The sequence below is a fragment of the Lissotriton vulgaris genome, chromosome 3_1 (genome assembly GCF_964263255.1).
Source record: "Lissotriton vulgaris chromosome 3_1, aLisVul1.2, whole genome shotgun sequence".
In the NCBI taxonomy this organism is placed as follows: domain Eukaryota; kingdom Metazoa; phylum Chordata; class Amphibia; order Caudata; family Salamandridae; genus Lissotriton; species Lissotriton vulgaris.
Genome location: NC_141689.1, coordinates 721197573 through 721221627, shown reverse-complemented (window position 1 = coordinate 721221627; position 24055 = coordinate 721197573). Strand labels below are relative to the sequence as shown.

The following is a 24055-nucleotide window of genomic DNA, read 5'->3' as shown; positions in this document are numbered from 1 at the left end:
GTTCATGGAAGGCTGGAGCTCGTCTACAGTCAATTGAGGCCACCTATCATCTATACTACAGTCTGTTCAATGCACTTACGCTGCTCCCACAAATAAATCTGAGGATATCTCCTTAATTTTGAGCCTCAAATTTCTTCACTTTACAGAACATTTAAACATTTTAAATTTTGCTTCTTCATTTATACACACTTTAATAATCTGTTAATATCTAAATCCCCTGATTAGGCGTCACTGGACACGCAGGGGAACCGCTGGTCGAGTGAGACCACCGCTGGGGGAGTGAGACCAACGGGGTTCAGTAAGCACAGGTATGAGAGAGAAATCACAATGGTAGATCATCTCATGGAGAAAGCTAAAAGGAGGAATCCCAATGGTGTTGATGGCTCTATTTAGAGATGTCAGCTGGCTCTATCTTGGTGCTATCCTTCGGGAGATAGGACTAGAATCTAGGATGATGGGCTGGGTACAGGTCAGCTCTGTGGGTAAAACGATAGGGTGCATGTTAATGGGAGTAGAAACGTTTCCCTTACTGTGGGGATGCCGGCTGCATCCCCCTGTTCGCTCAGGGGGCAAAACTGTTGGGTATATTGATTAGGAACCTCCTATGTATAAGGGGGTTTGAATTTGGTGTAGTAACAACAAACTGTGTCTTTTTACTCACAATAACGGAGCGAGAGGAATTGATGGTTTTACTACATTAAACCACTTTTTGAGTGTCCCAGGAGTTTGAACAGGTAAAAATCTGAGATCTGAAAAGCATTTATACCATAGGGAAAGGTTGATCAAGGGAAAAGGTTGATTGATCACCTTCGTCAAAGCTGCCCCATGACTTGGCCACCGGTGAAACCAAGATCATTGAGGCTCAACCTGAGAAGCAAATTGGAGGGCTAGTCCGTAGCTAATTGTCCACACTCATACAACCAAATCTGAGCAGACCAGAGGCATTGGCATGGATTATATTTATCCTTTGAGGATGTATTCATGTTGTGAAAATAAATGTCTTGCCCTGTCCATTATACTTCTTTCAAATATTGCCAATAGATACACCCCAGTCAGATCTAGCTGATCTCCAGTGCAAACCGATTACATTTGCATAGCTAGGTGAATACAAAGCTTTTGATCCCTTCTGGGGGTGGCTTAGCATGACAAGGCAGACTCGAGTATTACCAGGTGGCGCATCTCCAAGTAACTGCAGAAAAGTCAGCTAGTGACAAAGAAAATACAGCTGTGGGGGTCGTGCTATAGTGAGCTGTCAGTTGTGGGTGCTGTCGTGGTTGGATAAAGTTCACAAACCACACAAATGCTTCCCTGACAACTCCAGTCAAAACAGACTTGGTGATGTAGGAGAACGGTAATTAACATTCTTCCTGTGGGGGACGGAGGGGTGCATCGGTGTAGGGAGGGGGGCTGGCGACTTTAAAAAGTTGGAGAATAGTGGATGGAAGCATTTACAGGCTCCCCTTGGTGAGATAAAGACTGTACAAACTAAGACCGAGTACATCCATATTTTATATAAGGACACTAGCATTCAATTTTAACCTGTTTTAGTAAGTACTTTTCTTCTTGAATGTAAAGCACTAGGTTGTACAATCAATTATTGTGCTGCTGTATGATTGTTGAGTTCTGAGATTGGATGCCCTTTTTCTACCTCTTAAGAAGCCTGTGACTGCTTGCCATTGGTGCCACTGAGATTTCTTCCATCAGGGGCATATTAAATTATTTGTGGAATGCACTGAGAACAGAACACGGGGGACTGCACTATTTGCAATTACAACTCTGGGTACTGCATCCGAACACCCCCTGATCAAATCTGAAACATACCGTAGAAAATATAAGGGCTTATACCAAACATATACAAAACACTCCTTCATAGTCAGCAGATGCATACATGCCCATTCTACAGACTACCAAAAAGGGAAACTGCCTAAAACTGTATTTATCAGAGGTATATGACTGCAACGCCTGTGTAGGATCTTCCCAGTGCAGAATATGTGGCGCTTGGATGGGCATCTACATCCATATCTGGTGGAAGTGTGCCCTTAAAGGAGGTACTGGGGTACATTAATGGGGTTTTTGGAATCCAGATAATGTAGGACCCAGACTTGAACCTGATTGGAGCCATATCACCTCAGTTGGAAGGTATGAGCAGCACTGCTGGGGCAACACTTCTACGCCAAGGTTCTTCATTCTGGCTACGCTATGACCAAATGAGATCGTTTGTACAAAACAGGTGAGGGTCTGGCCATCATTTACTACTCCTCTCTCACTTGTACAGCTTTGGATGCTCCAGATTTCCCCTTGAGCAAAGGTGTGCTACTTATTATTAAGCCACATTTTGTCTCCTCCTTCTTTTGTGCTCTCATTTACCAACCACCCACCTGGCCACTCTTCTAGAGATTTCAATCTTCAAGAGAGAACCCCAATAACTGTGCTTCAGCAGCCTTCAAAGATACTTTCTGAACTCTGGACCTAGCTTCTAAGGTCTTATCCCCCACCTATTAACAGAGCCACACTTTGGACCATTTTTCTCTGATCTTACTAGTTTTCAAACTAAGGTTCCATATTCCCTTTTGTGAACAGATCACTTTTCTCTTCCTTTCTTTCTCAGCTTCTCTAAATGTCACCAGAGTAACCGCACATCATCACTGGTCTGAGATCAGAAACTCTAACTTTACCACGACCCTTAAAGGCTACCTCCTCCCCCTCAAGAACAATAGATCTTGTGCTTGCAGAGCTTTGAATGACTGAGTGCCCATGCTTTTGGCACTATTGCCCCTTTCCAACCATCTTGCTCACATTGTCTTGCTGCCTCCTTATAGGTCTATAAGATTAATAGGAGGTCCAAGTGGTCCAAATGCATTTCTAGTAGTGCTTGATGGCCTTTATAGAAGTAACTTTGGTTGGACGGTTTAATAAATGATTGTCATTGAAGCTTTTTACAGTTGCGTTCATCCGTCAAATGCAACTGTAAAAAGCTTCAATGCTTTGTAGACAATCGTTTATTAAACCGTTCAACCAATGTTACTTATATAAAGGCCATCAATAGAATAAAAGGAGGTCCACTTGGACTTCCTATTATTCTTCTAAAATACCCAAATGCAGCCAATTGTTCCTTGGAAATATTTTCTCAGGAGCATTTATATTGCATCCTTTTTCCAGGATAAAATAAATAAATAAATAAAAATCGGCATTACCAGAACATACCCTTTGAGGTGGGATCCATGAGATCTTTCACCTGGGTGTCTCAGGACTGGACTAAAGTGGCCCATGATGAGAGAGGCTCCCAAGGCACGCCTTCGCACTACCACCCGTCTCGCTTCCTGGTCCAGGAATCAGGCAGTGCTAGAAGTAGGAGGGAGACAAGAGCGCAGCCGACTTCCCCACCAGCAGAAGGAAGGGCGCGATTGGAAGGCGTGGAGACAGCCTAGTCAGCATGGGCTTTGGGACTTTCAAGCGGTTCCAGTAATTTGCATTGGTATCCCACAAGGACACCCATGATGTGCCGGGGCACGTATTAAATATTTTGAGAGAGTATTGAAAAGGATACAGCCCGCGGCCACATCAAAGAAATCACCACAGGCTAAAAGCCTGCCATAAGAAAATTTGCATATTCAGGGACAATGCAAGCTATAGTGCAGGTGGCAGCCAGTAGCATACCACATGCCCTCCAAACAACGCTGCCACATGTTTGGAGAAAGCGTCATCGTGAGTTTTCTGAGCTGGTGCTTTATGAACCCGAGAAAGGTTTAGGTAACCTTTTGGTGTGTCCTTGGAGTGTGACGACCCATTGAGTTTCTGGGCCCTCAGTGGTTTCTAGGCAATCTCGGCACATTAGCCCCGAGAACTCAGCTTTGCCACTCTTAACACCCGCTCACTGCAGAAACATAGCCCTGAGGTCTTCTCGCTCCTTCAAGAGAACACTCTGGATATTCTAGGTATCACAAAAACATGGCTTGGAGAGTCCTCAACCCCGGACCTGGTAGCCGCTAGACCGCCGAACTTTGCGGCCCTCTACCACAACAGACCAGGCAGCTCTAGAGGGGGAGGAGGGGGTGGGTTGCAATCCTTTACAACCATCAATTAAAGGCCAAGACTCTTTGTACAAAAAGCGTAGAAGGTGCTGATGTACTGGGGGCTAAGTTCTGCTCCCATATTTATTTTAGTGTCTGTTAATTCTGATAGTGTATTGCCCCCCTCGAACATTGCTCAGGTTCGTTGAACTCTTTATGGAACTAGTCCACGACTTCCACTCAAGGTACCAATGTATGGTGGTGATGGGGACTTCAACTTCCACTGGGAGCAAACGCCCAAAGATAGCCAGGCCAAACAGCTGGAAGAGGCGATGATCTCTTTAGAACTCCGCCAACTAGAGAAGGGCCATACACTCGACCTGGTTTGGTCATCCCATCCGGTCACCAGCCCTATAGGTATTAGTCCCTGCTGTTGATCGGACCATTATGTAAATGTATGGCCGGCGCCCACTTACTAAACAAACAGCCAATCCACCTCCGGAGTGGAAAGTGCTGCGGAGTTGGAATAAGATAAGAGCTGACGACCTGGTCACTATTGTACATAAATCTGCCAATTCAACGACAATACAGGGAGACCTTAATGAAGAAAGCACTGCCCTGTCGACAAGGCTTAGGAATGCTATTGACACAGTAGCTCAGCCAGCAGGGTAAGAATAAGGGACAAAGGCAAAGGGGCCCCCTGGTTCAATGATGCTCTAAGAAATATGAAACAGACACTGCGCCAGTGCCAGAGAGCCTGGCGGAAAGCCTATGACCCATATGCCCGGTCAGATTACCACTCGATGTTTGCAGTCTATAAAAAATCTTTTCTGACAAGTAAAGCAGAATTCTATGAAGCAAAGATTCAGCGGGTGACAACCCACAAAAGGAGACCTGCCGGATCCTGAAAGAGCTAAGACAAGATAAGGAACAGAAGCCCTCCTTTTGTCGGAAAGACTGTAACAAATTCCAGTCCTTCTTCACCATGAAAGTAAAGGACCTCTTGATGAAAATTCAGCTCACCCCCACGTTCCCTTGCTCTGCAGTGCCAACATTCCCGCCCCCCTACGTTCGGTAATCCACTGACCGCTTTCCCCTTGCTCACCAATGACTCCCTGTCTCTCCTAATAGGACGGGTGAAATCAGGATCACCGGCAGACCCCTGTCCGCCAAGGATCTTCAAGGTGGCTCTCCCCGGGATCAAAAGCAAGGTTCTCTTGCTTCTTAATCAATCCCTGGAAGCAAGGCACGTCCCTGCTAACTTTAAGGAGACCCGTGTTATCCCGCTGCTAAAAAAACCTGGGGCTGACACAAAGAATCTAAAACATTTCAGGCCAATTTCCCAGCTGCCATTCCTCACTAAAGTACTAGAACAGCACATACTATACTCCCTCTCACACCATCTAGAGGATAAACACCTCTTACAATTTAATCAGGCAGGGTTCAGGGCTCACCACAGCACGGAACTGGTCATGTTGTCTGTACTGGATGAACTAAGACTGAGGGCAGAAAAGAAAAAGCCATGTGCCTTGGTTTTGCTGGACCTATCCGCGGCTTTTGACACGGTCAATCATGACCAACTATTGTCGCGGATCTCAGAGTTGGGAATCCAGGGCACGGCCCTTGCGAGGCTTACATCTTTTCTTAGGGGCTGTTCCCAGAGAGTTCAACTATCTGATCATGTGTCCGACCCAGGCATACATTTGTGCGGGGTACCACAGGGCTGGGCGCTGTCGCCCCTCCTTTTTAACGCCTATCTTCAGCCCCTGATAGCCGCACTGAACCATATGGAGTGTCGGATCTATAACTATGCCAACGACACTCAAATTATCATCCAGATAGACAGCTCCCCGACTGCCCACTCACGTATTCAAAAGATTTAAAAATGTACAGTCAACTGGATGACAGCCAATTCCCTTAAAATTAATCCAGATAAGACTGAGGTACTGGCTGTCACCACAGACTCCAATCCCTGGAACGCTCTTTTTTGCCCACAAGAGCTCGGCACCTATCCGGAGCCGGCCTTGGCCGTAAAAAGTTTGGGTATCAAAATTGATGCAAGCTTTCCATGATCCAACAGGTGTCGGCAGTAGTGGGAACATGTGTCGGCTTGCTGAGATAGCTGCAGAAACTTGCCCCTCTTCCCACCTTCGCTACACTCAGATTGGCTGTATCAGCAATGATACTGTTGCGATTGGATTATGGCAACTCCCAGTAGATCGGTTTCCTGCAAAAACTGTTGGCCAGATTACAGGGTATTATGAATGATGACGCCAGATTAATCTTCAGAGTGCCCAGACGAGCCCACGCTACCCTTCTGCTACGTCAGCTGCACTTGCTTCCGGTCAGGCAGAGAACTAAGTTTAAAGGCCTCTACATTGCACACAACGCCATCTATGGACAAGCCCCGAAATATATCAAAGACCGCTTAGCCAACTACATTCCTAGTAGGGTAATTCGGTGTGCGAGGCCAGCCTACTGGTCTGCCCGCGCTTCAGCCTGTCTTCCATAGGAGGAAGAGCCTTCTCAACATCCATCCCCCAAATCTGGAACAACCTGCTGGAGAATGTACGTAAGGAACAGACTCTCCTCCCATTTAGGAAGAAGTTGAAGACAGTTCTTTTTTCGGAAGCCTGGGGCATCATCTAACAGCTGACATCTCCCCACTTGCCTGGATAGGTGCTCTCTCTCATAGCGCTTAGAGACCTGTAGGTGATAATGCGCTCTACAAATAACAATTACAATACAATACAAAAACCATATGTATGGCTTTTTAATAGTGAAAGCCAAAATCTGTGCATTTTTGCCCTAATATCTTGCTAGGTTTTTCATACTGAAATATGGATATCCGTACTGTTTAATGTATGGTGAACACCCTGTTACTAAACCAGAAGGCGCGTCTTTGTATAATTGCATACAAAAATGTTTACTGCCATTTACGGATGTACTGTGGTTTTAAGGGTTAGGGTCTGCGGGCGCACAAACGATTACAGGTGCAGCTGCAAGGGTATAGTCTCTTTTAAGGGTCAACGGACTAAGTCTGGCAAGTTAGTGATGGGCTTGGAGCATCAACTGGCATAACCTTGTCTTACTATATGTGGCGTTCACTGAGAAGGTCCTCTTTCCACAACAACTGAGGTGCACTTATGTTAGAGGAAACATACCTATAATAAACAGATGACTAAAATAGTGGGTGAGAGGGCTATCATGAAAGTGGATGGATGGCGCAAAATGGAAGTAACAGCAAGAAAGAAAGGAAGGCCAGTGGGTGACAGGGTGGGTGAAATGTAGGTCAAGAAGGATAGGATGGGGAGGGTGGGGTACGCATGCAGCGAGGAGCTGCATCAGCAGGGTTGGAAGTTAAGATCAAGAAAATCAAGGGGGTAAACACTCTTCAGATTTGTCTTTTAATTAAGAGGTTAAGAGTATTTTGTTAAATATTAAAATTGACCACTGTTACAGCACACTATAAAAAAACAGCACAGGTGCTTGGGGAACTAAACAAAAACATTACCCAATAGAAAAATAGAAAATATAAGGGAGCAAAGTGATTAGATTTTTTTTAACTTGTGCCTACAGTTTAGAAAATGGAATAATGTGTGCAAAATACACTGTTGGGTAAGTGTTTTAAAGGCAGTGTGTATGTACCTTCCATCTTCCAGTTGCAGAGCTCGCACTCCTGCCAAACACGCTTCTTTATTTACTCGACTTAAATCATCTCCAAGAATAACCAATGATGATATTGCGGTGTAGGTCATTGCTATGTGCCCACTGTCATACGGATGTGCTACACTTGGTTTCTGGAACAACACAGAGAAAATATGCACTTTTTATTACCTATGTGAAAATGATTCCAACATTTTCAGCAGAGGTGAACATACATACTTCACAAAAACGATGACACTGTAAACTAGTCTTGTATTTCAAAAATTAACCAGTGCATTAAAAAAATATTTACTATAGTGTGATTATGTTCTCCCAACATTTAGATAATCATATAACTATCCTATATTTTATAGACAACACACTCACTCTTACCGTACAACCGACCACCACCCACTTTGTTAGTCTTTTGCAAGCTTATGTTCCCCATCCTGGTCTCAAGCATATTTCACTCTCCTACATTCAGCTTCTCCACCTCATATAATGTTTTGTTACACAAAACGCACAAAGGAATGCTGTATTAAGTCATAACATTTAAGCTCTATAACATTTGCATGATTTACATAATTTGAAAGTTCCACCTCGTTAAAAAAAAAATATTTAATCAAAATAATGGACAATAATTATCTGATGATGCTCTGCATCTTTTATATTTTGTAAAGATACATGAACATTACTTACTGTAGATGGATTGAATGGTATTCCAAGATAAGATGAGCCACGGAATCCACAGTGGCTTAAATTTGATCCTAAAATAAAATACAATAAAAGCTTAAGTTACGCCATAAGACAGATGCTAAATAAAGTTTTAATTCTGCCAAATGCATGTAAAGGACTGTCAGTTATCGCTTCATTTTAGGGCTTTGAGGAGTTGCAAAAGCAACAAATACTGCATAGGCCGCCATTATTTGATAAACATATATCTCTGTTTCAAATCAATGTGCTGGTGGGCACAGGGACTGTGATATGCTAAATGTATACAAAATACAATCCTACCTAACAAGCTTTTAAAACAAGGAATAATATTTAATTATTCTCTTTCCAATTGTAAGATGCAACATTACTACTTTGCAAACGTAGCTTGACAAGAAAATAATATAACTTACCACATGCTTGGCCCTGCTTTTTCAGTGTGCTGTCCTATCTATTTAATGCCATCGGGGTGGGGGTAGTGTCCCCCCTATGAAAAAAATTAGACCGAACCCTACACACAACTATCATCCAATTACTCTTCTTACCGCTCCAGGGAAGATGTGAAAGAAGTTGCTAGCCAGTCAGTTATTTGGTTATCTCGAGGATGCCAATATTTTGTATTGCTGTCAGACCAAGTTTTGTTCTGGCCACAGGTCTTTGGGGGTACTAGATATATACTTCAGAAGCAACTGATTTGGAGATGAAGATAGCTCAGCAAGGACAGACCAGATCCTTGTTCAAGAGTATAAAGGCGGTTCGTTAGTGGCTAAATTACTACGGATGTGCTCCTAGATGCTATTCACTTTGGATATCAAAAGCTGGCTAATTCATTGGAGAACACTTGAGAGCATGCCAGAGTGCTAGAAAGACAAGAAGTGGGAAGGCCCTTCAAAGCACCAAACGGGACATTAAGAATGAGCTTTTCAATAAAAAATTGAAAATGGGGCGGGCGTGGCTTGCAGCCGTGCAAGATGGCCGCAGTCTAAAGGAACTCTGAGGGTGAGGCTGTCTCCCCAGTAATCCGATCACTAATCCATTCTCAAAAATCTACCCAGAGACTGTATGTGAATAGCTGAGGAGGAGCGCTACGGATCAATCAGACACTGGTGCCTCACCACTGTCGGCCACGCAAGATACAGGCGGAGGCAGATTGAGGCCTGCACGAGTGGTGGAAGTCGGGGGCTAAATTTTGGTGGCCAGCCTCCGCGACTTAAGCGCGGCTGGTCGTGAAGGCTGCGGAAGGGACGGCGCCTATCCGTGGTGCAGGCAGGTGCGAGCGGAAGGTGCGGCGACACTGGCGGCCGCTGCCCTTGCCTGGAGCTGAGGTGAAGTGGGAGCCCCCACGGGGAGCCTTAGGCTGCGGACCGGGTCGGGCGCGGAGGCCTGTCGGATGCCAGGTTCGAAAGGCTGGTGCCACGAACTGAGCAGGCCATGTCGCACTGAACCAGGCAGCACTACTGAGGACCGCGCCGGGACACAAGTGTCGCGCCCGTGGTGGGGCCTAGAAAGAACGCTGGAGCAATTTGGAAGGCGGGCAGCTTTACCCGGAGACAGTACAGGGCACTCAGGTACGAGGTGCTGCTGCTACCGGTGGGCTTGAGGGGCTCCTAAAGCCAGTGATCACGTGAACTCTGCCTGTGAGGAGCTACCCGTATGACTGCTGAAGGCTGCAGACCTGCGAGACGTATCGAGGATTGTGGGGTGAGAAGATAGCAGGCGAAGACGGCGGAGGCTAAATTGAGACGCCTCCCAGGGCAGTACCAGTGTGCAGCAAGTCCCAGATTTAAACAACACCGCGGCTGTGTGACGAGTGTCAGACCTCCGCGTCAGTAACAGTTGGTGGCCCCCAAACAACAACTATGCCATAATCTAAGCAGGAGAGCAGCGGTGACTTTCCTCTGGCGAGGGGCACGCGCCAGGACTGCCCACTATCGCCGCTACTTTTTGCGCTGGTGTTGGAGCCTCTGGTGGCGTGGATACGATGGGAACCAATGATACAGGGCCTCAAGTGGACAGATAGTTGGGAGGACCGAGTGTCCCTCTACGCCGACGATATCCTGTTATATCTGACCACACCGAAGCGCTCCATATGGACCCTCCTGAATGTCTGTACGGTATATGGTACGGCTTCTGGGTACACCATAAATTGGTCTAAATCAGTATTATACGTGCTGCACGGCCCCCGCAATATCTTCGTGATAGTTGCCTGCTTAAGATTGCGGGAAGTATGTTTAAGTATTCGGGTATCTACATCACCGCCGACTCCGGGGAATTTTTTAACAAAAATCTGCAGCCACCACTACAGCGTCTCAAAAGAGATGTACATCACTGGGGGACACTGCCACTAACATTATTAGGAAAGGCAGTACTTTTTAAAATGATGGCCCTGCCCCGCTTCTTATATGTTTTAGAAAATACGCCATACCAAGTACTACCAACCTATTTTAAGGCTATCTCGGCGCAGGTTTCTAGCCTCCTATAGGGTAACAAACCAGCTCGTATTGCGCAAGCCAAATTGGTGCGAGGATGGTACGACGGGGGAATAGCGCTCCCTGATGTACAACTCTATTATTGGGCAGCGTAACTGAAAATGATTAATCTATGGTTGCATGTCCTGCAGTCGGATCCGGCATTTAAGGCAGACAGAACGCAGCTTGGCACAAGGGTTATGCTTTCACCCCTCTATGAGAGGAAACTGGCGTTAGCAATGTTTGGAGCACTGCGTCATACACTGGCGTTATGGCATACCGCTCAGACCAAATTAGGATGGCGAGGGGTACTGACCCAGCTTACTCCACTGTGGGACACGAAAAGACTAGGCAGACTCAGAAATAGCAAAGGCTTTGATCAATGGGATGATATAGGAAAATCCACAGTGGGTGATATGTGGCAAGGAGGTGAGATAGTCTACTTTGAGAATCTACAACACCTCTACGAATTGGCGCCCTCCGAATTATTTCGATACACTCAGCACAGTCCAACAAAATTTGTGGGAACCGTATTACAGTTGTTGGAAGAAACAACCTTCAAGGGTGCGGTTAATTGGCTAACACGTCCTGGATCAGACAAAACAATCATATAATCGGACTATGCTAAGGCAGTCAGGAACACCATAAGGAGCGAAGGCACTTGCTCCATTGATGGTAGGAAGATTCGCTGCATGACAGAGGAGGACTCTAATATGGTCAGCTTCCCTCTTTGATGGGTCAGGACACCAGAATATTGCTGAGAAAGCAAATAAAGCCAATAATAGATATATTGGGCATGCTTGCCTGACAGTGCTTTCCAGATTGGTAGATAAGAAGGCCTTGAAGGACTGGGCTCAGAATGGTGGTTGACACCAAAGTACAGCTAATGCCTCCATTGTGACGGAAGGAAGTTTCTTATGATGTTAGATGCCAAACTAACTTACAGATCATCAGAAGAGGATGTCAGAGACACCAGAACTAAGATACTTTGAAACCAGTTTCACAAGGAACATGCTTAATATGTAAGCATCTTTGAATCACTAGAAACGGGGCAAAGTTACATCAAGAGACTAATTTGCAAGTATCAAATTTCACTGCAGCAGAAATGGCTGGCAGAAAAGTACAGGTCCACTGTGAATTCTTGGCCGCAAGACCCAGTGACCAGTTAAACTTCTTCCACAAAGAGCTTTTTAGGGAATAGGAAGAGATGCTGAGCACGGATTCCATCAGGCTACTCAATCAGGAAAGTCACATTTCGTTTTTTATTCAAAAGAGCATATTGCAGGTGTCTTGCTCCCGAGGTTAAAAATGTGGTGGCGACAGGTATCTATTGGTGCTCCTGAGTGCACAGAGTTCATGATCGTGGTGGTGCTTTGAGAGGTGAGCTGGTCCCAGGTGGTTAGCAGGTGGTCGTGTTTTGCCTGTGAGGGAAAGATGAGGTTAAGGATGTCAACTGTGGTAGTTTGGGATGGAAAGTTCTTGTAGATGTCAGATTTTGTTGTGGAAGAAGCCCGCCAGGGTGTCGCAGACCTCCTGTGAGGGGGTGATGATGTAAGCTGTAGACAAGAATCGAAATTTGCCTAGCTTACGTAACGGTAAGTTTCAATTCTATTAAGGACATGGAGGCGAGGATTATGCTTATTCTTCCTTCGCTTTATTTAATTATAAAAACACAGCAGCTCAGGAAAACAAATGTTCAACACTATGCTCAAGAAAACAAAGAGCATATCGAATAATTTTGTAAGTCCCAAGAACTACAAGTCCCATGAGTTCAGCCCTGGTCATTCGAGCGTAGTCCTTCCACTATGTCCGCTACCAGGTAGAAAGCCAGTCCTTCCTTGAACTTCCTCCTCTTTCTTCACGTAGGTTTCACTGATCCTGCTTGGCGCCATCGTTCCCTAGCAGAAAAATGACAGCGTAAATCGGGTGCTACAAGCATGTAACAGAGGAGCATCGCAAGACTGGCATAACATCTACTATGTAGAACAGTTCGTAAACGCTTTACTTACGTCCATACGGGTGGGTCCCGACCAAGGAGGGTCAACTGGGTGGGATAATCCTCGCCTCCGTGTCCTTAATAGAATTGAAACTTACCGTTACGTAAGCTAGGCAAATTTCGATTCTATGTCAGGACCGGAGGCTTCAGATTATGCTAGTTCAAAGCTTACCCACCACCAACTGGGCCAGATCCACTACTGATTTGAAATAGAACCTTTTAAACGTGGAATCCGAACACCAATCTGCCGCCCGCATGAGATCCTCCAACCGAGCTCCCACTGAGAAAGCCTTCGAGGCCATGGCCCCCCTGGCCGAGTGAGCTCCAAAACGTTTTGTATCAATGCCTGCCTCTTGCATGACCCAACGCACCCACCTTGCAATAGTGGGGGAGGAGACTGCTTTGTGTGGTTTACGCAAGGCAATTAGTAACTGTCTTTCGCCCGGAGGGCGAATGTCCAAGGTAATGTCTTCATAAGCTTTCAAGCAATGTACAACACACAATTTCGGGGTGTCCACGAAAGCCGGGTACGAGATAGATCGAGTTGCGGACTTTGTGCGACGCCCCACCGTGAAGGTAACCCCATCCGGAGAAAAAACACGCGCGGAAACATCCAATGCGCGTACATCTGAAACTCGCCTGCAAGATACCAGGCATAGAAGCATGGCTAATTTTGCCGAAATTTCCTTCAATGACAAGTAACGATTAGCCGGCCAGGATAGAAACAGATTCAAAACCACGTTGACATCCCAGAGAACTGAATACCTGGGTTCCGGAGGTAACGCAAGGCGGACACCTCGCAAGAGTCGACAGACAAAGGGGTGCTCCCCCACCGGGGAATTCTCCACCGGTTGGTGTCCCGCTGAAATCGCAGAACGCATAGCATTGATCGTTCTATATGCCAGGCCCTTATCCGCCATTTCAGCTAAGAAATTCAAAATGGGAACAAAGCCTGCGACCACGGGATCCAGGTCCCTTCGTAGACACCAACGCATCCACCTAAGCCAAGCGGATTTGTATCGCTTTGTCGTGCTATCAGCCCAGGCTTTGGACAGGAGGATCTCAGCTGATCCCGAAAGGCCCGGGAGCGACCAACGGCTCCGGAAAGCCTCCACGCCATGAGGTGGAGCGAACTCCGAGTGATGAGAGGATGCGGCTCCCGACTCGGATTCAGCAGGAGGTGAGGAAACTGGGGGAGTAGGATTGGAAAATCCCAAGAAAGTTCCAGAAGAACTGGAAACCAGACTTGAGATCTCCAAAGTGGCGTGATCAACACCAAGTCCGCCCCCTGACGGCGCAGCTGGGCCGCTGCTCGGACCACCATCGAGAATGGGGGAAAAGCATAAGGCCGATCCCGACTCCAATCCTGCAGAAAGGCGTCCGTGGCCTCTGCCAGGGGATCTGGCCTCCAGCTGTAGAAACGCGGAAGCTGGTGATCCAGGCGGGACGCAAACAGATCCACCGTAAACGGACCCCATAGATCGGTGATCCACTGAAACACACGGGGATCCAACATCCACTGGCTGGAATCCCGCAGATGTCTGGAGTGCCAGTCCGCCACCTGATTGACGTGGCCCGGCAAGTATTCCGCCGTCACCGAAATGTGTCGGGAGAGACAATAGTCCCAGAAAGTCTTCGCTAAATTCGCCAACGTTTGAGAGCGCAGGCCTCCCAGATGGTTCACATAACGAACCGCCGAGACGTTGTCCATTTTCAGTAGGACACAGGCTGTCGCCGAATCCTTGGTCCAGCACCGCACCGCAAAGGACCCCGCTAGGAGCTCCAAGCAGTTGATATGTAACGGTTGCTCGTCGGAAGACCAGACGCCGCCGGTGGAGAAGTCCCCGCATCGGGCTCCCCAGCCTGACCTGCTGGCGTCGGACTCGATGACCAAATCCGGGACCGATCCGAAGATCGCACGCTCATTCCACGCCTCCATGTGCGTGAGCCACCAAGACATCTCCTCCTTCACCTCCTCCGTAAGGGGCACCATCTGGTCGTAAGTCATACCCCGACGCAGGTGGTGGGCCTTGAGGCGCTGAAGAGCTCTGTAGTGTAATGGCCCCGGGAAAATCGCCTGGATGGAGGACGACAGGAGCCCCACCACTCTGGCTATGTGTCGCAACGACGTTTGATCCTTTGCGATCGTCTGTCGTAACAAATGTCTGATCTTGGTGATTTTCCTTGAGGGGAGACTGAGCGTAGCCTCGACTGAGTCTACAACAAAACCTAGAAAGGTCAGTTTCTGAGTGGGAAAAAGAGCCGACTTGGAGCCGTTGATCACGAACCCCAGTCGTTGCAGAAGCGAGACAGTTTGCTGAAGCTGACCCGCCAAAACCACCGGACACTGACCCAGCAAAAGGATGTCGTCTAAGTACACCAACATCTAAATTCCCTGACCTCGCAGGTACTCCACCACCGGGTGCAACACCTTCGTGAAGCACCACGGGCCGAGGAAAGCCCGAATGGAAGGGCGGTGAATTCGAACACCGCGTCTCTCCAGCAAAACTGTAGGAAACGACGGTGCGGAGGGTGGATAGGAATCACCAAGTAGGCATCTTTGAGGTCCAACCTCACCATCCAATCCAGAGGGAGAAGCACGTCTCGAAGGAGATGAATCCCCTCCATCTTGAAATGCCGGTAGACCAACCACCCGTTGAACTCCTTGAGGTTGATCACCGGACGTTTCTCCCCATCTGTCTTGTCCACCAGGAACACATTGCTGATGAAACCAGCGGGATGGCGCGTTGATCGACAGATGGCTCCCTTGCGTAGCAAGTCTTCGACTTCTCTGTCGATCAAGAGCGCATCGGGCTCTGAAAACACAATCGGCCGTGGTAAACAGTCTTGAAAAGGCTGATCGTAGAACTCTATGTGAAACCCACGGATTGTTTGTAATACCCATGCGTCGGCAGTAAGCGACGCCCATTCCTCGTAAAATGTTGCCAGGCTCCCACCTATGGGAACGTGATCCAAAGAGAGGACACTCACCGTTGGTATTGTTGGGTCCTGGGTTCCTGCGGAAGCCTCTGCCGCCAAAGCGCTGCCCTCTTGTGGGATAGAAATTGTTGAAGTTGGCAGAGGTCTGGTACTGCCCTCTGCCGGAGCCTTGACCCCTGTTATTGGCATTCTGCCCTCGGCCGGTCGCGGGACCCCTTCCGCGACCGGCCCCTCCAGAAAAACGCTGTTGAAAAACGCGCTTAATACTGGACTGCGCCTTGTCCAACGAGGTAAACGTGGAGACAAATTTACCTAGTTCCCTGATGAAGGGTTCCCCGAAAAGGCCACCCTGGGCTACTGCCCCCGCTTCTGACGAAGCCAAGTCTCCCAACTTGGGATCCAGTTTGATGAGCAGGGATCGCTTACGCTCTGTGGAAAGGGCGCAGTTAGCGTTTCCAAGGAAAATTAGTACCCTCTGGGCCCAGTTAGACAAAACCTCAGGGGAAATGACGGTTCCGTTGGCTTTCGCCTCCTCCGCCATGTCAAGAATCTTTGTGGCGGGCCCGTCCGCGTCAAGTAGCTTATCCTGGCATGACCGCCAAGAGCGGTCAATGCCCTTGCGCGGGTCTTTCATAAACTTGGCCAAGAAAGTGGCCATTTTCGCATCTAACTCAGGCGTCAGGGCCACCTTGCCTTCTAGGGTGGGCCCCGGACATTCACCTCGCAGGCAACCCCTAGCTTCTTTCTCTAAGGGTTTGCGCAGGCGATCCGCTACGAACTTCGCCACGGTCTCACCCGGTGTCCAAGCCGCGGACCTCGGATGCACTATCTCATCCGGGTCCAACATGCCCGAACCATCCTGTGGTAAGTCCACGGTCGAGCCCGAGGGGCGCCAAGAGCGCTCAGATTCCCCATCGTCGTCCGTATCGGGGGAGGATAGCCCCGAAGACGGGGGAGCGGTCCCCGCGTCCAATGCAGGATCAGGGCCCGAAAGTGGCACAGGAAAGGCAGAAGACGCTTTAGCCAGGAAAGCATCCCTGAGACGCTCGAATGCGTCTCTGTCCACCCCCTGTGCCCCGGACGGAGCCCCCTCCTTGCACGGCTTCTTGGGGGCCGAAGGACCCTCAGACGAGGGCCCCGGGAGGTTGGAAGAACCTTGTAAATGGGCAGACGCTAACTTTTGGCACTCCTCTACAATACGTGCTGAAAGGCGGTCCTCCATGGGCCCCACTATCTCAGTCACGCAGCGGTAGATTGAATTGTCAACCGCCTGGTAAAATTCATCATCTTGGAGATAGGAGTGAGACTCCTCAAAATAGCCATCCTCTTCCATTCTAGCCCTGTCAAGTAAAGTAGGGAGGATGACAGAACTGCTTACCCCACCGGGTGTCTATGGGCAGAATATGGGCAGTCCCAAGGGCTGCAATTAATTTTTGGGCCAAGGTACCTGGCAATCGGGGCTGCACTGTAACCCCTAACGCGCAGACCCTCACACTGGACTGGGTCTAAACCACCCCCACAGCGCGTTCACCACACACAGTCAACAGCAGTGCACAACTCGCCTTCCGGCGTTTCACGCGGTCAATAACCGCTATACAGACCCTGAAGAGGGCGTCAAATTTTTTCGGGGCAGAATACAGACCCGGCTTGTACCGAGCGTGAAGGGGTGGCGAGGGCAAGGCTCCGACGCTGTCTGACTCCTCCGCGCTTCTCCCAGCGTGAGGAGAGCGCCGAGGAGCCAGCGAGACGTTAGAGCACCCTCTGGCGGGCGTCTTCCGCACCGCACTAACACTCGGGCAAAACCGCGAAAGGAGCGAGAAAGCGCTCCCGCGGTCGGGGCTCTGAAAGGCAAAACAACGCCGCGGCAAGCCCCAAACAAGCGCTAAAGCATCACACACCTTAACATCAAGAACTAAATCGAACCACTATAAAAAACAGAAAGAGCACTTAACTGGCTGCGTGAGCAGCGAAGAAAGGAGGAAGTTCAAGGAAGGACTGGCTTTCTACCTGGTAGCGGACATAGTGGAAGGACTACGCTCGGATGACCAGGGCTGAACTTATGGGACTTGTAGTTCTTGGGACTTACAAAATTATTCGATATGCTCTTTGTTTTCTTGAGCATAGTGTTGAACATTTGTTTTCCTGCGCTGCTGTGTTTTTATAATTAAATAAAGCGAAGGAAGAATAAGCATAATCTGAAGCCTCCGGTCCTGACATAGAATCTGGGGTATTGGCAGTGAATACCTTTCACTTGGAATGCCAGTCACACCATGTTGACATGCTCAGTAGTGGTCCTTCACTTAATCTATACTTCCATACTAACTCAGTCTTTTGCAGGATCCTGACATGAGACATCACAAAGGATTTTTTTCAAAAGCGTCTTATTGTTTTTTATATGTCTAACCTTCTGCATACATAGCGTGTCAATAGTTTGGATGAAACATCACAAAGTTGATAGGGAGCTTATTAGCGAATTGTGCTCTACAGGAATCAAGAAAGCCCACAATTCAGAATTACTATTCCTGCTGGGTTGTCAGACTTGTATCATGTTAATATCTCTAGATAACAAACAGAACTTAATAAAGTCGGACTACCATAAAGACAAATGGCGGAGTGTGAATAGTGCACCTATCTATCTATTTTGGATCTGCCATTGTAAGTCACATCTGAAAACGATCCTGGAACCTGACATCATTCAGAGTTTTTCAACATTCATACTGAAAGAAGACAAAGGCAGAGAAACTTCACCTAAACACAAAAATGTTGCTTCTTCAAGAGTAGACTACTGGGCAAGCAGTCAATACTTTAAGACTAGACATCTTTATCATCTCCATGGATTATTACTAGATAAAGGCCAGTTAGACAAAGCCAACATTGAGACGGTGGTATTCAAATATATAAATGATTCAAATTTATTTGAGAAGGTATGATATGGATAACAGGAAATCTTGGACATGTCTTAATGGACTACGTACAATTAAGTTTGAGACCAGGGGCAGTTTTAACATCTAAGACTACACCTTCCACCAAACTTTTTTTATACTTAGTTTATTTAATTGATACAGAGAAATACACTAAAGAAGAGCAGACAGCTTGTCTGAACATGTCTCAATTGAGCTTTAAATAATTCATTTTTTAATGTTTAATAAGCTTTATTAAGTAAGTAATAATTAGAGAAGAATTGGTCATTAAACAATAAATATCACAATATAATAGAAATATAAACAGACAAGAATTACAGAGTAGAAAGCTATTTACATTTTAGTAATAATAAGGGAGAGAGGGGAGGGAAGGGAGAAAATGAGAAGTACTACAGTTCTAAAATTAAAGATCATGAGAATGAATTTTAAACATGTTAAAACTAACCAGATAAATAAACATATTATACGACTTGAACCAATGTTATCATAACTATCTTATCGTATCCTATCTATTCTTATCTTATCCAAGAGACAGGTAGAAAAATTCTAAAACATGAGAAATGCAAACAATGATCAAGGTGAGAGAAAATTGTAGAGGAGAAGAGACAATGAACAAAATATCTATGGAGGATAAAAATTCTCAGTATGCTTACGTTAAACTTAAAGTGAACATTTAGACAAGTAATTGGTTAAAGATAACCAAAATAGGTCCCTATTTACATAAGGTATAACAGAAGAGGCAAAAGCAATGTCTAACCTGTGATAGTGACAAACATTGTTCCACCAGGCCTTCACTGAAAGTTTAGAAGAGCATTTCCAAATGAGTGAGATTTGCTGGAAAGCTAAAGCCAACATCAAATCAAATAAACCCTTATCATGTAAGGACAACCCCCAATGAATCTGATAGGCTGCCTATGAAAAGAGTAATATTTAATAATTAAATGTGTAAATTGAAAATAATAGAAAGGTATTTCCAAACATCTTTCCAAAAGGAAACAACAGCGGGGCAAAAGAAAAGAAGGTGCATCAGATCAGCTAAGGGGGATTGGCATGACCAGCAAGCATCATCATTAGAGTGTGTAAATTTAGCTATAGATGAAGGGGTATAGTATAATCTATGATAGAGAAAGAATAAAGATTGAGTAGTGTAAGCAGATCTAGAGATCTTCAAACACATAAGCCAAGGGTTGTTCCAGAAATCTATGCACCAAACACAACCCAGATCCGCCACCCAAGCAGCCTCAATCTTGGACTTAGGGCAAACAGGATCAGGGGAAAGAAGACATTTATAAAGCAAAGAAACCTTGGGACAAGCATGCAAAAGTGTGAAACTGGATGACCAACAGCTGCCTGAAATTCAACGCCGAGAAGACACAAGTCCTCGTCCTTGGGACCCCGCCATTAGCATGGGACAACACCTGGTGGCCAACCGCCCTCGGGAGCCCACCTACTCCCGCAGACCACGCCAAGAACCTGGGGATCATCCTCGACGCCTCACTCACCATGAACCGACAGGTCAACGCAGTCACATCCAGCTGCTTCAACACCCTCCGCATACTCCGTAAGACCTTCAAATGGATCTCCCCCACGTCAAGGAAGACGGTGACCCACGTACTCATCACCAACAGACTGGACTATGGAAACGCACTCTACACCGGCATCAACAAGTCCCTACTCCGCAAACTACAGACCATACAGAACACCGCAGCCAGACTCTTCCTCAGCCTCCCCCGTCAAGAACACATCAGCCAACACCTACGAAGACTCCACTGGCTCCCAGTAGAGAAAAGGATCACCTTTAAAATCCTCACCCACGCCTACAAATGCCTACACAACAACGGACCCGAATACCTCAACGACAGAATCAACTTCCACAAACCCAAAAGAAATTGCTGATCCTCCAACCTCGCACTGGCCGAAACCGAGCACATCTACAGAGCCAGAGCAGGCGGAAGATCCTTCTCTCACATTGCAGCCAAGACATTGACCTAGCTACCGGCAGACATCAGACATGCACCGTCCCTGACACCTTCAGAAAGACCCTCAAGACCTGGCTCTTTGGCTAAAACTGAAATAATTCCTTTATCCCTTCAGGATTACCGACTTATTACCCTTAATAACAGACCCCAAAAAAGGGGTCTGTTATTAAGGGTAATAAGACAGTTATACCAAAGAGGAGATCGAAAGAAAGTAGCCCTAGAAATAATCTCCAATTGAAAGTGTGGTTTTAATAACGAACAAGGGTGCTTAAATAACATAAGTGAAGTAATATTAACTTTGGTCGAAAAAGAAAGGATATCCTTGAAAGAGAAGGGTGCGAGTAAGGAACGTTCAATTGAAACCCATAACGCTGTAAAAGTGGAAAATTCGGAAAGGAGCCATTTAGGAGCTAGCCTAAGACAAAAGGTCTTATGGTTGATGCGAAAATCAGGACAATTTACTCCTACCACAGATTTGGTTTTACGAAGATATGATAAGGGGAGTCTAGATTTTTTATTATTCCATAACACTTAGAGAGAAGGGAATCAATTTAAAAAATATATATATTAGAGTTGTTAAAGGGAATCATAGAAAGAAAAGAGCTTCAAAGAATTCTACAGGGTCAGATTTTCACAGAACATATCACTAAAGAAACTACCACTTCAAGTGGGCTAGTTAACTTTCTTGGTAACTAATTAATGTCCTATTCGATATTTCTAGGATTGTTGTGACATCAGAGACTACACCACTGCAGGGCAACGAAAAGTATGAGGGCAAAACTACTTCTGCTCTCATGTTACTTGACTGCTTGGGATGTGAATGCTGTCCTGTATAACTTATGAAATAGTTAAAACCATGCTCTCACAAAAATACTTCTTATGAAAGATACCGTCTTACTCTACCCAACTGTGTACAAGCAGGTTCCACGATGATAAGGTCCTTAGTGTCTCAAAGAAATGCTTCTCTGTGGAAGAGGTAGTTTCATATAACTGACAGAACAAAACATGATCTATATTGTTACTTTGTTTCTAGTTCCCAGACAAGTGCCTCATGAAATATGAGATAAGGGCTCTTCTTACGCCCACAATGTGTTGATAATTGTCTTCAAGAGACCTCATCATATAGGGGCTGCATTGTTGGGTATGCTGGCAGGCATAAATGTCTTGAAGTGTGGAATGCAATCACTTCTTAGAGTTATGCCTTTCTAGCTGGAAACAAGTTACAGGACATGCTGAATATGGGTTGGGGGTATGCATATAATGTACTGCTTGTATTCCCATAAAGGCGGCATTTACCTAACCAGTGAAAAAAATCCTGATTCAGTTAAAGACAATATTGCAGGTATTAAATCCGTCTATAGAAACAAACTTCAGGAGAGGATCTGATGGAGATCCTAGTTTAGGCTAAGACTGTTCATGCTTACTATTACTGTTGTTCAACAAATAGTGGTAGTAAAACCTTTGCTTAAAAAGCCTTCTCTGGACCCTGGGGTGTTAAAAAACTTTCGCCCCATCTCACTGCTCCCGGCTCCCGCAAAGATGCTAGAAGCCCATCTGAATAAACATCTGGCTGCATTCGTGGAGAGCTCGGGCTGTCTGGATCTTTCCCAGCATGGCTTCAGGAGGGAGCATAGCACCGAGTCTGCCCTCACCATAGTGCTGGATAATATCCGCACTAGAGTTGACGAGGGTCAGACCTCCCTCCTGATTCTTCTAGATCTCACAGCGGCCTTCGATACCCTGTCTCCCGTGGTGTTAACATCTCGCCTGAGGGAGATTGGGGTCCGCAGGCCTGCTCTGGGACTCCTTTCCTCTTTTCTCGACCATAGAGAACAAAGGATAATGCTGGGATCGTTTCTATCTCCATCCCCGTCTGTGCAATGTGGGGTCCCTCAAGGGTCAGCGCTTAGTCCTACCCTTTTTAATATCTATGTGACCCCCCTTGCCAGACTCATTAGATCTTTTGGGATGGAGGTAGTTTCCTACGCGGACGACACCCAGATCCTAGTCTCTCTCTCCCAGTCAGCTACGTCAACTGCCGCCAATTTTAGATCTTGCATGGAGGCAGTTGGCCAGTGGATGATCCACAACTCACTAAAACTGAATGGGGAGAAGACGGAGGTGATGGTCTTTGGAGGAAAGGAAACGATCTGGTCGGCGGAGTGGTGGCCGAACTCGCTAGGCCTATGTCCCGAGCCCACCTCGTCAGCAAAAAACTTGGGAGTCATGATCGACCCCACCCTTAGTATGTGCCAACAGGTCAACAGGACTGTTTCGACCTGCTGGGGGATTATCCACATTCTAAGGAAAATCAGGCACTTTTTGTCACCCCAGGCAAGAAAGCAACTTGCTGTCGCTCTTCTGGGCTCGCGTCTGGATTATTGCAATGCGCTGTATGTAGGACTGAACAAGAGTCATCTACAGCGCCTGCAGGTGGTCCAGAACGCGGCAGCGAGATTTGTTCTTGACCTACCGAAACGTGCCTCTGCCATCGAAGCCCGAAAGCAAATTCACTGGCTCCCCGTTGAGTACCGGATCCTTTTCAAATCCATGTGCCTGGTGTATAAAGCCTTAGCTAAATGCAGCCCAACAGGCATGGGATCCATTCTTTCTCAGCATAACCCCGGTAGGAATCTTCGCTCCAGTCACAAACTTCTTCTCTCTGTACCTCGTGTCAGAAAAGCAAGATGGGGAGGCAAGGCCTTTTCTTACCTGGCACCTAAATGGTGGAATGCCCTCCCTTTGGAAGTAAGATCCCGCCCCTCTCTGCAAACCTTTAGATCCGCTCTAAAGACCCACCTTTTTACACGTGCATACCCTTAGTGGCGCTCTGCAAACTTTTTTGATTAGTTTTGATAGGCGCCTTGACACCTTCGGGTTTAGTTTGCGCGTTATAAGTTGCATATAAATAAATATAAATAAATAAAATAAATGCCGAATAACATTTGGCATACCACTATTTGTTGAAGAACAGTAATAGTAAGCATAGTGGAGCTGCTGACAACGTCATAAGTGTGAAGGCAATGTATTAACCATTTTGTGGATATCTGATTGCACTAGTTGAACTTCTCAATGGACTTGGTCGTAGGAAATTTGGTATAAGGGTGAGTACTGAACTTGCTAATTGCGATTTACCCCTCCTTCAGGAAGTTTTATGTGAGCTGCTACCATTTATGATTAATGCAAATCCCTCCTTTCCGGTTTAGTGTTTATGCATGCGAGTTCTTGATCTTTGAAAGCATGTTCCACTGTTGGTTGTATTTACTTTCCAAATACTCCTTAAGATTTTGATGGGAAGATAACAAAGGTGGTATAACGTTATCTACATTCCTTTTTAATTTTGAGGGAAAAATAGATAACACCTACTGCTGTCAATATTTTTATT

The 24055-nt window shown here is 46.5% G+C and overlaps 1 protein-coding gene across 1 annotated transcript in view; it reads right to left on the bottom strand.

The window, feature by feature from the left end:
- Positions 1 to 24055, bottom strand: part of PGGT1B (protein geranylgeranyltransferase type I subunit beta) — a 265348-nt gene that overhangs the window by 197173 nt on the left and 44120 nt on the right. Inside the window, exons 3-4 of the mRNA XM_086961039.1 lie at positions 8355 to 8422; positions 7659 to 7810 (exon numbers count right to left, since the gene is read on the bottom strand). Coding sequence (XP_086817165.1) covers positions 7659 to 7810; positions 8355 to 8422 — 220 coding nt within the window. The remainder of the gene's footprint in view (positions 1 to 7658; positions 7811 to 8354; positions 8423 to 24055) is intronic.